This window comes from Lagopus muta, chromosome 2 (assembly GCF_023343835.1).
Source record: "Lagopus muta isolate bLagMut1 chromosome 2, bLagMut1 primary, whole genome shotgun sequence".
In the NCBI taxonomy this organism is placed as follows: Eukaryota; Metazoa; Chordata; class Aves; order Galliformes; family Phasianidae; genus Lagopus; species Lagopus muta.
In genome coordinates this window covers 87,530,788-87,543,008 of record NC_064434.1, presented here as the reverse complement: position 1 = coordinate 87,543,008, position 12,221 = coordinate 87,530,788, and the positions used below count along the sequence as shown (strand labels likewise).

Genomic DNA, 12,221 nt, shown 5'->3' with positions numbered 1-12,221 from the left:
TGCATAATTTATTTTAAAAGTATACGTTGTAATAAATTAGTTAATCAAAGAAATTGCAAGAAAAACACGCTCATTGAAATAGCATGTGTAACCAGCTTTTTCATAATTCAGATTAAACAGTAAGCTTGTGATACAAAGAGATTTGTATTTCAAAAGATTCCAGTTAGAAAGAAAAATGTTTATTTTAGACTACAAAACAAAGATACTTGTAAGATATGTGTCAATCATTCCAAACCTATCATTTCCCACATCAGAGGATGTTCCCCTGCAGAATGTAACATATTTGCCCACAAACTCAGTACTCATTTGCTGTCTTACAAATAATTATGCCAAAGTTTCTCCGTATCACTCGAGAGATGAATTTACACAGACAGCAGAAAACATCTCTCACCTCCAAGAGTTAAATACCCAAAGATCAGAAATGGCAAGGATTAAAAGCTGACTTGAAATCCCCACTCCAATCCCCAGATGCACATTTAGTTTGACACACAATGTAAGACCTTTGCCCTCTTCAGCACAAGAACTGACAATGTTCAGGAGAAAGCCTGAGAGAGTCAACTCTGGGTCACTCCCACCCTTCATTAAAAAAGCTGGAAGAAGTCTAGTGAGTTGGCTGGGAAATAACAAGACGAGAAAGTCTGACCAAAGAGTTATAGCAGTTGAAAGATCTCCAGAAGACAGCAAGACTCTTTCCTCTTAGTTATAAATCTGTATTTTGATGGACAGCATAAGCCAGCACTTTTAATCAGGCAGACAATGGGTGTTTACTTTCCTGCATGTCCATCCTGAATGCCAAGAGCTTCAATTTGCAATAGTGCCAAGCATTCAAAATGAACTGGATTCCAGAATTTCACTCTGAACAGATCACCTCTTTTTGTACTAAGTACATCAGTTTCATCTCAGCCCATGGCAAGTACGTCAAAAAGACGTCTGCAGAGCATTACAGGTTGGACTTTTTTTAAAAAGCACCCCACTGTATTACCTTAAAGTAGATGATGTAACACAAATCCATCCAAGAAATTGTTAGTTTTGCACGTGGCAAGGTTTTACTGTCATCAGCAAATAATGCAGGGATGAAAATGAAAAATGAAATGAATGATGAAAAAAAATGAAAAAATGAAATGTTTTGATGAAAAAAATTAACTCCTGATAACTCTTGCTGAATAGTTTTCACTATGAACAGCAAATGAACATAAAAAAATATTAAACAGATTCCATGTGACTGATAAAACCAGATACCTCAACAATCGATCCACTCCACATTTAACAAATGCATTTAAAGTGGATCTAACATGTGTAAAAAATGTGGCTTCTTACATTTAGGCTTTATCTAATACAGCTGCTTCTCCTTGATATCTCCCTTGGCTGGACCAGCTTAGATTCAGAAGCACAACTCAATCCCATTCAGCAGTTAGCCTGTTCAGGTCAGCACTAACCTGAGTATCTCCTTGCCATCTTACACCCTCACAATATGCCTATTGCAGCAATACCCCCAAGTAAAGCAGCAGTCAAGATGAAGCTATTCCCTAAGGCAGATTCAACCCATGGGCCACACACAGTGCCCCCTATGTAGGCACTTCATGCAGCTCCCTCTTCTTTCCTTGGTTTCCTGTCTGGATTATGAAACTTGTGACTATGTATAGTTTCAGTGTAATCCTTATGAAACAGGGTTCTAACACCTCTCCTTATATTCATAAATGAAAATTAGCTTCACTTGGTACTTTGGGCTTTCTTTTTCAAGAAAGTGAGAGTTACATAACCAAAAAGTATGGTTTTGGTTTCCCACCCCATACTTCCATTGTTGATGAATTTAGCTAATTAATGCTAACATTGATACAAAGTTGTCAGAACACAACTTTGTTTTAGGATTTGAAGTTTCATAAAAATCAGCAACCATCAACAGCACAGCCACAGATCTTACCAAGCCCAGAGGCAGCCAGCCTGCTGCCAATCAAACAGCTGGCAGATGAGGAATGAAAGGGAAAACAAGCTTGCCAACACTGGAGAGCTGAGGGCACTCCAGAGACACTCAGGAGATGCAGGAACAAAGTGAAAGGTATTCAAAAGCTTAGACATGTGAGGACGACCTCCATGTACTACAGGAGGAATCATAAACAGGTGGGAAAGTATTATTCTGGTGGGATCTCAAGGAAAAAATATGAAAAGCCATCTTCATTAGTCTCATTACTCAACCAATAATTTATAAATTAGAGCACTATGCTATAACTCTTTCTTCTCTACTAAATCCATTTGTCTGTATGGCTCACTACTCTCTTCAATGCTACATCTGAATTCTTAGCACTAATCTCACGAGGAAAAATAACAACCTGAAATGGTTCACCTCTAAATTGTATTCCATTCCTTGAAAAATGCACTGTTTTGTACAGCCTAAACCACGCTACCTATTCAAGTGAAGTCCAAATGCAGCAGAAATAAATCTACAAGGGTACACAGTTCTGTCTCAGGTTATAGAGCCTCCACAGTGTTCTTTATGTTTCTTTTCCATCCTCCTTGCAATATGATTTCTGTTGCTAGCTCCTTACCCAGAATCAAATCAAAACTCTTAAATCAGGTACCAAAGTCCTGCTATTACTCAGAACAGGATAAAAAAACCAAATGACTGCTGCTACAAGGAACATTACCATGATGATGTTGAAGGACTCTCAGAAACAGCCCCCTAACTCTTGCTCTTCCCAACCTCAGCAAACAGCCACAGGACACCAGGCCCAGACAGCTGTAAGTAAGACAACCTCTATGAAACTGTTGGCCATTCTGTCTCACTGCTCTTCTTGGTTTTGTCTGACTCCCCACTCTACTTGCCATCCTCCCCATCCTGATATTCTCTGCATTGAATAAATTTGCTTCTTCCACAATTTGTGGGAATATTAAGCAATAAATCACCTTGTATCTCAAAATACACCTGCTACCAAATACTAACACTAATTTCATTTATGAAGAGAAATATATCAGAAATAAGAACCATAAATAAAATTGCTTAATATAATTTACATTCACAATCTTCCCATTAGGTTCCCCTCTGCTGTTTCCTAGCAAATCTGGGATTGCCTAAACTATGCAAACAACGTACCTGATGCCTGTAAAACACAAGCAAAATAAAACAAACACACAAAGAAAACAAACATTATTTTACATGCCATTAACTGTCGAAAGAGAAAGATTTAACTTCTCTGGCAATGGATAAATTAGTGCTTTGAGCTTGGTCACCTGAAGAGTCCTTACTTTTTAAAGGCCCACCACTAACCATAATGTAAAAAAGTAACTAAGTATTGTCACTGACAGCGATAAAGGCCCTAGCCATGGCCAATGCCTCCTTGGTTCTCTCAAACACTTGATACAAAAAGCCTTTTTTTGTTTTTAGTGTTAGAACCAATGTAAACTGGTATTCTCACAGAGCAACAATGAAAAAAGTGCTTACAGACTTTTAAAAGCAGTAGAAGCTCTACATTTCCTGCAGACCATAGAATCATATTTTAATTTGAGCTCTTTTAATTTTATGCACTTTTCACAAAATGTATACCTTGGGCTCTAAAGGAATTGTGAAATACATTTATTTTTCAATCTGAAGTTTATAGTCAAGCATATCTCACATATTATCTCACATGGCTTCACCAAAAATTAAACATCCTCCTCTCCGCCTCCAAAAAATCTATGCAACTGCATAGATTCATAGATTGAACTCATGTAAAGTATTTTATCTACTTGATTAAAAATATTTTCATATTTATTTGGTCATTAAATAAATTATGTATTTTGACTTCTTTGAGTGTGATCCTGACTCCAAGTCAGTATTCACCCAAACCAAGCTCATGTTTTTAAACACTGCTGAGCAGTAAACATCAGTGTTCATCAAAGGTGGATACTGTAACACAAACAGGAGGAGGAGTATACTGAATAAAAATTGGAACACCTACTAACAAACCTACAGCAGTCAGCTATTCCATTGAGAACATGGAGGATTCCTGCTGCAGAACACATCAGGAGAATACATTTTGTTTTCTGTTTTCAGGAAAGAGAATTAAGAAAAAAGCCAGCAGATCAGTTTCACGATCAGATACTTTTATCCCTGCCTCACCTTTAATTGCATAAACTGTAAGCCAAATTCTGGACTCACGGGATGGTTTGGATTGGAAGAGACTGTATAACCCATCCTGTTCTAAACCCCCTTCCGTGGGCACGGACCCCTCTCACCAGACCAGACTGCCCAAAGCCCCCATCTAACCTGGCCTTGAGCACCCCCAGAGCTTACGTCCTATGATGGTTGCTTCAATTCTGCAAGACATTTGTTCTAGTTCTGTAGTCCCATTAAAAAGTGCTTCATTCTTTTCATACAAGTTAGATTGCTTAAATCATTCATGAGCATTTATTTTAATTTTTAGGAAGTAATATCCCAAATCCTCTGAAAATACAAAATGCAAGTTTTTATTTGTCGTGAATATTTTCCATTCTAAAAAACGTTCTTGAAGACTTTTGGAATAACGTAGCACAAGAGGGAAACAAAGAGAGATTTTGAGAGTCTGACAATTGTTTTTCTAAGCTTGAGTTACTCAAAAACTCCACCTCCAGCAGGCTTTGTTGCTACCTTCACGCCAACACGAGAACGGCTTTTCAGCACTGGACAGCTCCGGTCCCGGTGCGCACAGCTTCCGAGGCAGCTGAACAGGCAGCCCTGCCCGCGCAGCGCAACTTCTCCTTCCCGAGGCCTGATTCACTAATGCAAGGCAACTGACGTGCAAAACAAAGGGGAGCAGCTTGTTTATTTTCCCGACAGTTTCCCTAGAATCTTTAGGCTAAGACATCAGAGGCTTTCAAAACCAAGCGCTGGGGCGATCAAAGCGGCATATCTTAAAGCCTTGTTTTCCTGAAACTAAAGTTCTAAGGTATTTTTTTTAAGGATATGTGACGAAGCGAAGCGTACAATCACTCTCAGGATGGAGAAGGAAGGCTTCAAAACAAAGCCCTTCCCTTCCCGGCGACCATCTCCAAGCAAACCCAACAAGTGCCGAGCGCATCTCACTCCTTTGTTGCTCTCCCGAGCTACGGGCAGAGGCCGGAGGGGCAATCTAGATGTAAAGCAGCCCACCAAGTCCCCCGGGAGAGGAACGTTTACACCTTATCGCGACCGACACCCACCCCCGGGGCTTCTCGCAGGCGCTCTCTGCTCTCAGAGCCCTCCGGCACAGCTCCCTGCCAGCCCCGACCCCGGCGGGGCCGCCGAGCTCCGGAGCAGCCGCCCTCGCCACCCCGAGGGCGGCTCACGGCAGCGGGAGGAGGCTCCGGCCACAACGCCGCCGCCTCCGCAGCGCCCACGGGCGCCCGCCCGGCATCCGGCATCCGTCCTCCTTCCCGCGGCCGCCGGGCTGAGCAGAAGGGAGGACGCGGAGGAGGCGCCCCTCGCTCCCCTCAGCCCGGCTGGCGCCCCCCTAGCCGTCCCCCTCCTCGTGCCCGGGGGGAGGGGAGGTGGGCCGCGGGAGGAGGGGAGCGAGCGGGGACGAGGGGAGCCCGTTATTGGCCTACTTACCATCAATCGCCATGATCCCCGCGGTGGGCCGTACCAACTGGAGCGCACGCAGGAGAGGCGCCGCCGAGCGCCGCGGCTGCCAGACGGGAGCGCCGCTCGGGGCCGGGCGGGGGTGGCGGGGAGCGGGTTTAGGGGGGCGGGTCGGCGGAGCGGGCCGGGGCGCGTGACTCCTCCCTCCGCCCAGCGCGCGCGCGCGGGCGCTCGAGCGGCGGCCGTTGAACGGGCGAGGCGCGCGCCCGTGAGAGCCCAACGGCCCCGCCCCGGCGGCAGGTGCGCGATGGCCAGGCTGCGGGGACGCCCCGCCCGCTACGGTCTGCCCAGGGGGGGCTTCCCAAAGTGATTGAGGTGGAGTAGCGGGTACACGTGACTTCCCTCCGCCCTTACAGCTGTAGAGTTAAAAGATTGTTGATTCCTTCTCCCGACAAATAACGCGATTTCCTCATCTGGGGGAAAATTATTATTTTCCCAATAGCTGGTCGAGCCAAACGACGCTGAAGTGTTAGTTTACATCTGATCGTGGTTCCATCGACTCCACGTGCAGCACCTGAGCCAGGTGTGCTGCACTCCTGCCTGTGCAGGTGTGAATGGCTGCACGTTCCAGAGACAGTGCTGAAAATCTCCTCCTTTTCCTAAGCAAAGCTGTTGCAAGACAGCATACATCAGAACCAGTTACCCCTCTGCACTGCTCTGCGATGCACCATCACTGCACGATCACATCATGATCACCGAGGCTGCTCCCTCCTGTCCCACCTCTGACTGACTGGGTGCACTGGGCAGATGGCATCTGAGAGTCAATCCGGTTTTGTAGAGAATAAAGACACCGGAATTCTCACTTTTTAGTGCCTTTTGTTTCCCACTGTAACATTTTGTAACCATAGTCTGATTTCCTACAGTTTTAGGGGCATAAAACAGTAATCATGTTCACAAGCATGCTAGGCATCTTCAGACGAACGTGACATCTTCACATTCATAATTATCTCCCACAAATGCTTGAAGTAAACATAATGCTAAAAGGGGTGAGATGAATTTAGAAGGGGTTAACCTTGTGGTACTGTACGTAGCTCTTTTTGAGGGGAGCAGGTTGCTGACTGGTGGGAATTGGACTGTGGAGGTTCTCTGCTGTGGCTCACATCCTCCCCTCACGCCTTCCTGCCTCCAGCTCCTGCCCCGCTGGTTGCTCCTTCCTCTGACAGAATCACAAGGATCATGGAGCCCAACCCATGGGACCACACAAAATTCAAACCTTATTCCTGAGAGCGTTGTCCCACCTGTCTCAGGTCCTTCGTCTCCCTCATCGCTGCTTCCGACCTTCATCACCTCCTGCACTCGGAGCAGCATCCGAGGATCTGCAGATGCTGTTCTTCCCCAGATGCCTTCTGTGCTCTTCTAATCTTGTAGAACTCCTCTACAAAAGAAGCAACAAAAGTTGCAGTCTTTCTGCTCCCCATCAGGTAGCATTCAACATGAGGTGCTTGGAATAAGAAGGAAGATCTTTGAGTAGCTCCTGTGATTAACAGGGCAAACAGAAGGGCTGGACTGCGTTGTGGATAAAAACGAGAGGAAGCAGCACGTATGTAAAACTCCTCTGCTACACAGGAAAGCTGCTTGTACAGTGCTGTTACTGTTTGAAGCTGTTAGGGAACGGAACATGTTCATATATGAAAGCAGCTTTCATGTATAAACTGTCCAAACAGGGAAATTTTCACTAAGATCATCAGAAGGAGCATCTTTGGAATCGATTTATTTGTTCTCCTAAATGTTAATTTGCTGTTCAAACCATGGAAACATTAATCTCCTCCAGCCTAATCACCTTCAGAGATGTTTTGTCATATGGGAAATTCAATGCATTTTCTCAATTTTGTTCCTCACCAAAGCTAGAAAAAGCAACTTGGGAGCCAAAAAGCAGTCAGACTGAGCAAAATGGTGATCTCAGCAAACATGTGTCCCAAAGGACAGGCGTTTGTCCAGACTAAAGCAACCGTAAAAAGGATTTTAAAAGAAAATGCCAGCAAAGCTTACGAGCAAATACAGTCCTCCGTACCAGCACTGACATTTACCTCAAATTACCCTAAAATTTCCTATTCTTTCCTAGAAAGCATTCCAGCCCTAAAGTTTTCTGCACAATTTGTCTTGTTCACTATATTTCTGACAGCATTACTGTGTTCAGCACAAGAACCAAGACTCTTGTGGGACTGAGTATGTAAGAATTGAGTTGTTCTTCTCACCTTTATTTATTTTTTCTTCCCTTTTTCCTCCCCTTTTGGTATCCCAGAACAAAGGAACTACCAGTTACAGATGTCAGAACATCAGCAAAATATCCCAGCCGCACACCTGTAGAAAATGTGGGATCAGTTTGCAAGATGTAAAATAGTACTGTAAAAATGTTTGAGATCCTCACGAGTTGTCACATTTATGTGGCTCATGTTTGCAATTAACATCGTGGAATGCTTTATTTTCATAAGGGTATGTTGAAAATCTAGACATCAGACACTACTGCCCACTACCATACCAGTCTTATTTTTTACTTGTTACTAAGAGGGCCAAATCCTGAACAAAGTACCAAATCTATTTTGGTTTTGGTACAATTGCAGCAGTGCAAGCTGTAGCTTCACCCATTCCCCTCATAAGAGAATGCAGCCGATCAGTTCTAAATGTGTCAGAGACTCTCTACAAAATCCAGGGGCAACTCTTAGCTGAAGGTACTTTCATGTGCTGCTATTCATCTGCCAGCTGTACAGAAGTGCAAAAATTTGCAAAAAAGTGTGATATTCACAGCTCAAAGGGTGACTTTCAGTAAATCAATAGGGCATACAAATGATTTGCAGCTTGCCACTATTTTCCTGTCAAAGGGAAGAACATCACCTGTTGTGACAACATATTTGCCAACAGCAGGTTTACCCGCTAACCAATGTACATACACAAGTTTTATCCTGAAAACCCTAAAGCTTTCAACAAACTGCCTACACAGAAGCTCCCCCACTGCACTGACATGAAGCCACTTTGGTGATTAATATTAAAAGCCGCTGGAAACTCTAGCATGAGCAAAAATCCATTAAAAGTCATGAAGGTCTCAGATACTGTGAAAACAAGGACAGTAATACATTATTATCTAAGTATATATATGTGATATGATATAGTTTTATATATGAGGTATAGTGACACAATCTTACATCTTAGTACTGTCATTTACTTAAATCTTTGTGAGCTACACAAAAATATTTGATCTTTCTAAGTAGAATTCTGCAACTATTTTTCTCACAAGCAGCTTGTTTTTATTTTGCAGGGAGATTACCCTGGAATTTTGAGTTATCTGACCCTTGTTATAAATTGACTCTTTGCACATTTAAGGCATGATCAACAACAAACCTATCCAGATTTTCTCTACTGCCTTAGCCATACCCATCACAGTATTAGAAAATATATGTTTAAAGAACCTATGCTTAATGAAAATATAGAGTGTATGAATGAAAAGTCTAACTAAAGGGTTAAAAAACACAGACTATGAGTAACCACAGAGGTAGCAGACCTGGATTAATAATCTGCTCATCAAAATGCCAGGCAGATATCCTACCCATAACTGTCATGATGTGTACAGAATGGGCTCACAGTTAAATAAACAGCAGAAGAAATCTTCAAACAGCTGGACATACATTTTTCACTGGGACATTGCCATTTCAACCAGATCTGTAGCTACTTTGCAAATATATGATTTCACTGAAATCCTTGTGGGAGGGACAACGTTGAGAGCATATGCAAGGTATTTCATTTCAGAAAAAAGCTTGTTTTTCCAAGTCTTTTTACTTATTATATTTTAAGATAACACTGAAATTTAAATGTACCATCTTAATGTTATCAAAATAAACTCTTTCTGTCAGAAAACTCAACCTCTTACTGAAATTTTCCCTAATGGGGTGTTCTAAGATTGTATTTGTATGCACATGTGTGCATACGCTTGTGTGTGTGTTCCTTTTGTCTGGTTGTCTTCCAGTATGGAATAAAAACAGATTTTGGAAGAACTGATGAAAACTTCTGTTTCTTGGGGTTTTTGAATTGTTTATTTCATTGGTTGTTTTTTAAAAACAGGGATCTTACAAAAGTTCCAGTGAGAAGTAGAATGACGTGCAGTTTTAGGGCATTTTACCCTTGCAGATTGTTTAAAGGTGTGTAAAAATATCTGGTGCAGCAACATCAAAACAGTCAATCCCAAAAGCTCTAAACCAGAACACTGAAGTTAAAAGCTGACCTCTGAGGTATCTTCAACTGTTAGCTTTCAAAGCTATGTTTGCTCCAACAGCTGAAAAGATGGCTAAGGTTTATAATACAGTGCTGTTCCCTTAATTGATTTGGGATATCAGTTTGCATCTCTCCATAAGAATTTTGGCAGCGATTTTGTGAACAGTGCCAATCAAATTAACAACTTACGTCTGTTCAGATTAGTTTTTCACACAAAGTGCTCATTACTGGAACATTAAATACCTGACCTTTTAATATTAAGGTTTGCACGATCAGGTTGTTGGCACTAAGCAAACAATCTGCGACTCTCAGCCTTAGCTTCTCACTGTTTTTTAGAGGAAGATTAGGAAAGACTGTCAGGAACTGCCTCGCTATATCTGTAAGAGTAATAAACCACATACCCTCAAGTCTGCTGTTGTTGGATGAGGATCATAAACCTGACTCTTGAAGCAAATGATCTGGCCAAATACCACTCAGCATATGACTTCATGTTCATGAATAAATGATTGAGAAGTTCAAAAAGAATGTTTCAATGTTTCAAGCAGTACCTTCCTTCTGTCAAATACAAGGCTCCATGAGGTCAGATTTCCAACTTAAATACTGTTGGAAAGAGACCAGTAAGCTATGGCAAAGTGCAAAGATTTTGTTCGGTTTCACATTGCTGATCTATGGGTATTGCATCTGTTACAGAAATAAAAACTGAAAATGTAAATTAAAAAATGGATTTTGGTGCCTATTATTTTTGCTGTCATTCAATTAGGCGTGTGTCATGTGCAAACTTCAGGGCCAGATAAGTTGGACAATGATTTTTAATGGTACAACTCACTAAGAGCTCAACCAGCACAGGTTACTTGAGGCAAACAGAATTCTGCTGTGTTGCCCTGAACTGTTCTGAAACAAAAGGGTAATGAAGACACAGTTGGTACCATTAAGAAAAGAAATGCAAGGAAATTTCAAAGAAAATGTGCCTATTAGCAAACTGCTGTGTCTTGCAAACAACAGAAAATATAAACTAAAACTCTGTGCAAAAGTCCAGTGCTAGAAATAATCCAAAATCCATGTGGACATAACTGTTTTTTGACGAGAAACAGAATGAAAGGAGGAGGATTCCTGCAGAGAAAGACCTTCACAAGTTACCTCTCTCCCTCCTTAGAGGAATATCCTTAGTCCACCCCCATCACACCCTCAGAGACAGCAGCACATGCTGCAATTATTCCAGGGCTCTGCGTGTGCTGTTTGGACAGTCATGAAGCTGCCAAACAAAAAGTATAAATGATGAACTGTCACAACAGATTGATTCTCTTGGCCTTTTCTTCAATGGGGGCACTAACTTCATTTTCTCTTTCCTCCGCATGGAAGTTCATTTCCATGAAACTAGAAGGAACCTAATTATTGCTGGGATCTTGATGAACCAGATCAACTGTTTGAAAGCTGAGGCTCCCCTCAGCTTTGACAGGCAGAAGCATTTGGCAAAGCAAACACATTCACATAAGCTTCATTTGCTTGGGAAATCAGGCTAATAATTTCAAATACTAGCAAACATCCAACACAACTTCAGCAAAATAGGAAAAACGAGCCATTCAGCTACAACAGCAAAATAATATCTTCAATTTAACATATATTTTACATGAGCAGCAACAAAAAACTCCTGCTTTTTCAAAGACAGATAACACTTAGGAATCTCTCGGCACGTAATTGGAAGGAAATTGCAGTACTTTCTTATAGAACAGTTCTGTGGCCTTCTAATAGGAAAAATTGTGGCATACAATAGCAATGTGAAAAGAGGCAGAAGCACAGTATAGATAAACAACTGTCTAGAAAATTATATCTTTTTTTATGGAATAAATCTTCATCAATAAGCCATCAAAAGTAATTCCATAAAGGAAAACAAAATAATTTACCTTTATTCATACTTAAAATATAAAAAGAAAATGGGAAGATATGATCCAGCTCTCGCGGATGGCTATTTCTCTTTAAAAAGATGATCCTAGATGCTAACAGTGTACTGCACTGGCTCCTGGCAGCATAATAACTGTGCTCTCAGGACCTGATTCCATTGTAGCAGAAGCAGCTACGAATGGATTTTGTGAAGACCATGCTGTACCAAGCCTTGACAACATAACACACACAGTGGCAGAGTTAAAGATGTCTCCGTAACGATAGCTAAAATATCACTTTGAATGGTATGCAGGATGAGGGTGATGTTCAAGCTAGCTGTTCACCAGCTGCACTGAGAATATGCTGATAGAAGAGATTCATCTGTGGTCACCAAGGCAGCTTGTACAAGCAGTGCATTCACAGGCTGCTGTGGCAGCATGAAGCTAACAGTCCTCCCAAGCAAAGGTATTGATAACAGCATGACAACACTCTTAATGGTGTCAGCTGCTCCCAAAACCACACAACCTCTGTTTCATTGACTAGCCCTGGCCAAAGCTGCCCACGGCTGCTG

The 12,221-nt window shown here is 42.1% G+C and overlaps 1 protein-coding gene across 2 annotated transcripts in view; it reads right to left on the bottom strand.

Annotated features, from left to right (window-relative positions):
* SYT14 (synaptotagmin 14) overlaps window positions 1-12,221 on the bottom strand; it is a 105,612-nt gene that overhangs the window by 75,465 nt on the left and 17,926 nt on the right. The window contains exons 3-4 of one of the 2 annotated variants that reach the window (XM_048938403.1): window positions 7,765-7,870; window positions 6,808-6,944 (exon numbers count right to left, since the gene is read on the bottom strand). In XM_048938403.1, coding sequence (XP_048794360.1) covers window positions 6,808-6,877 — 70 coding nt within the window. In that variant the 5' untranslated portion in view covers window positions 6,878-6,944; window positions 7,765-7,870. Of the gene's footprint in view, window positions 1-5,539; window positions 5,643-6,807; window positions 6,945-7,764; window positions 7,871-12,221 lie in introns of those variants that run through there. The other variant, XM_048938404.1, reaches the window with a different exon arrangement.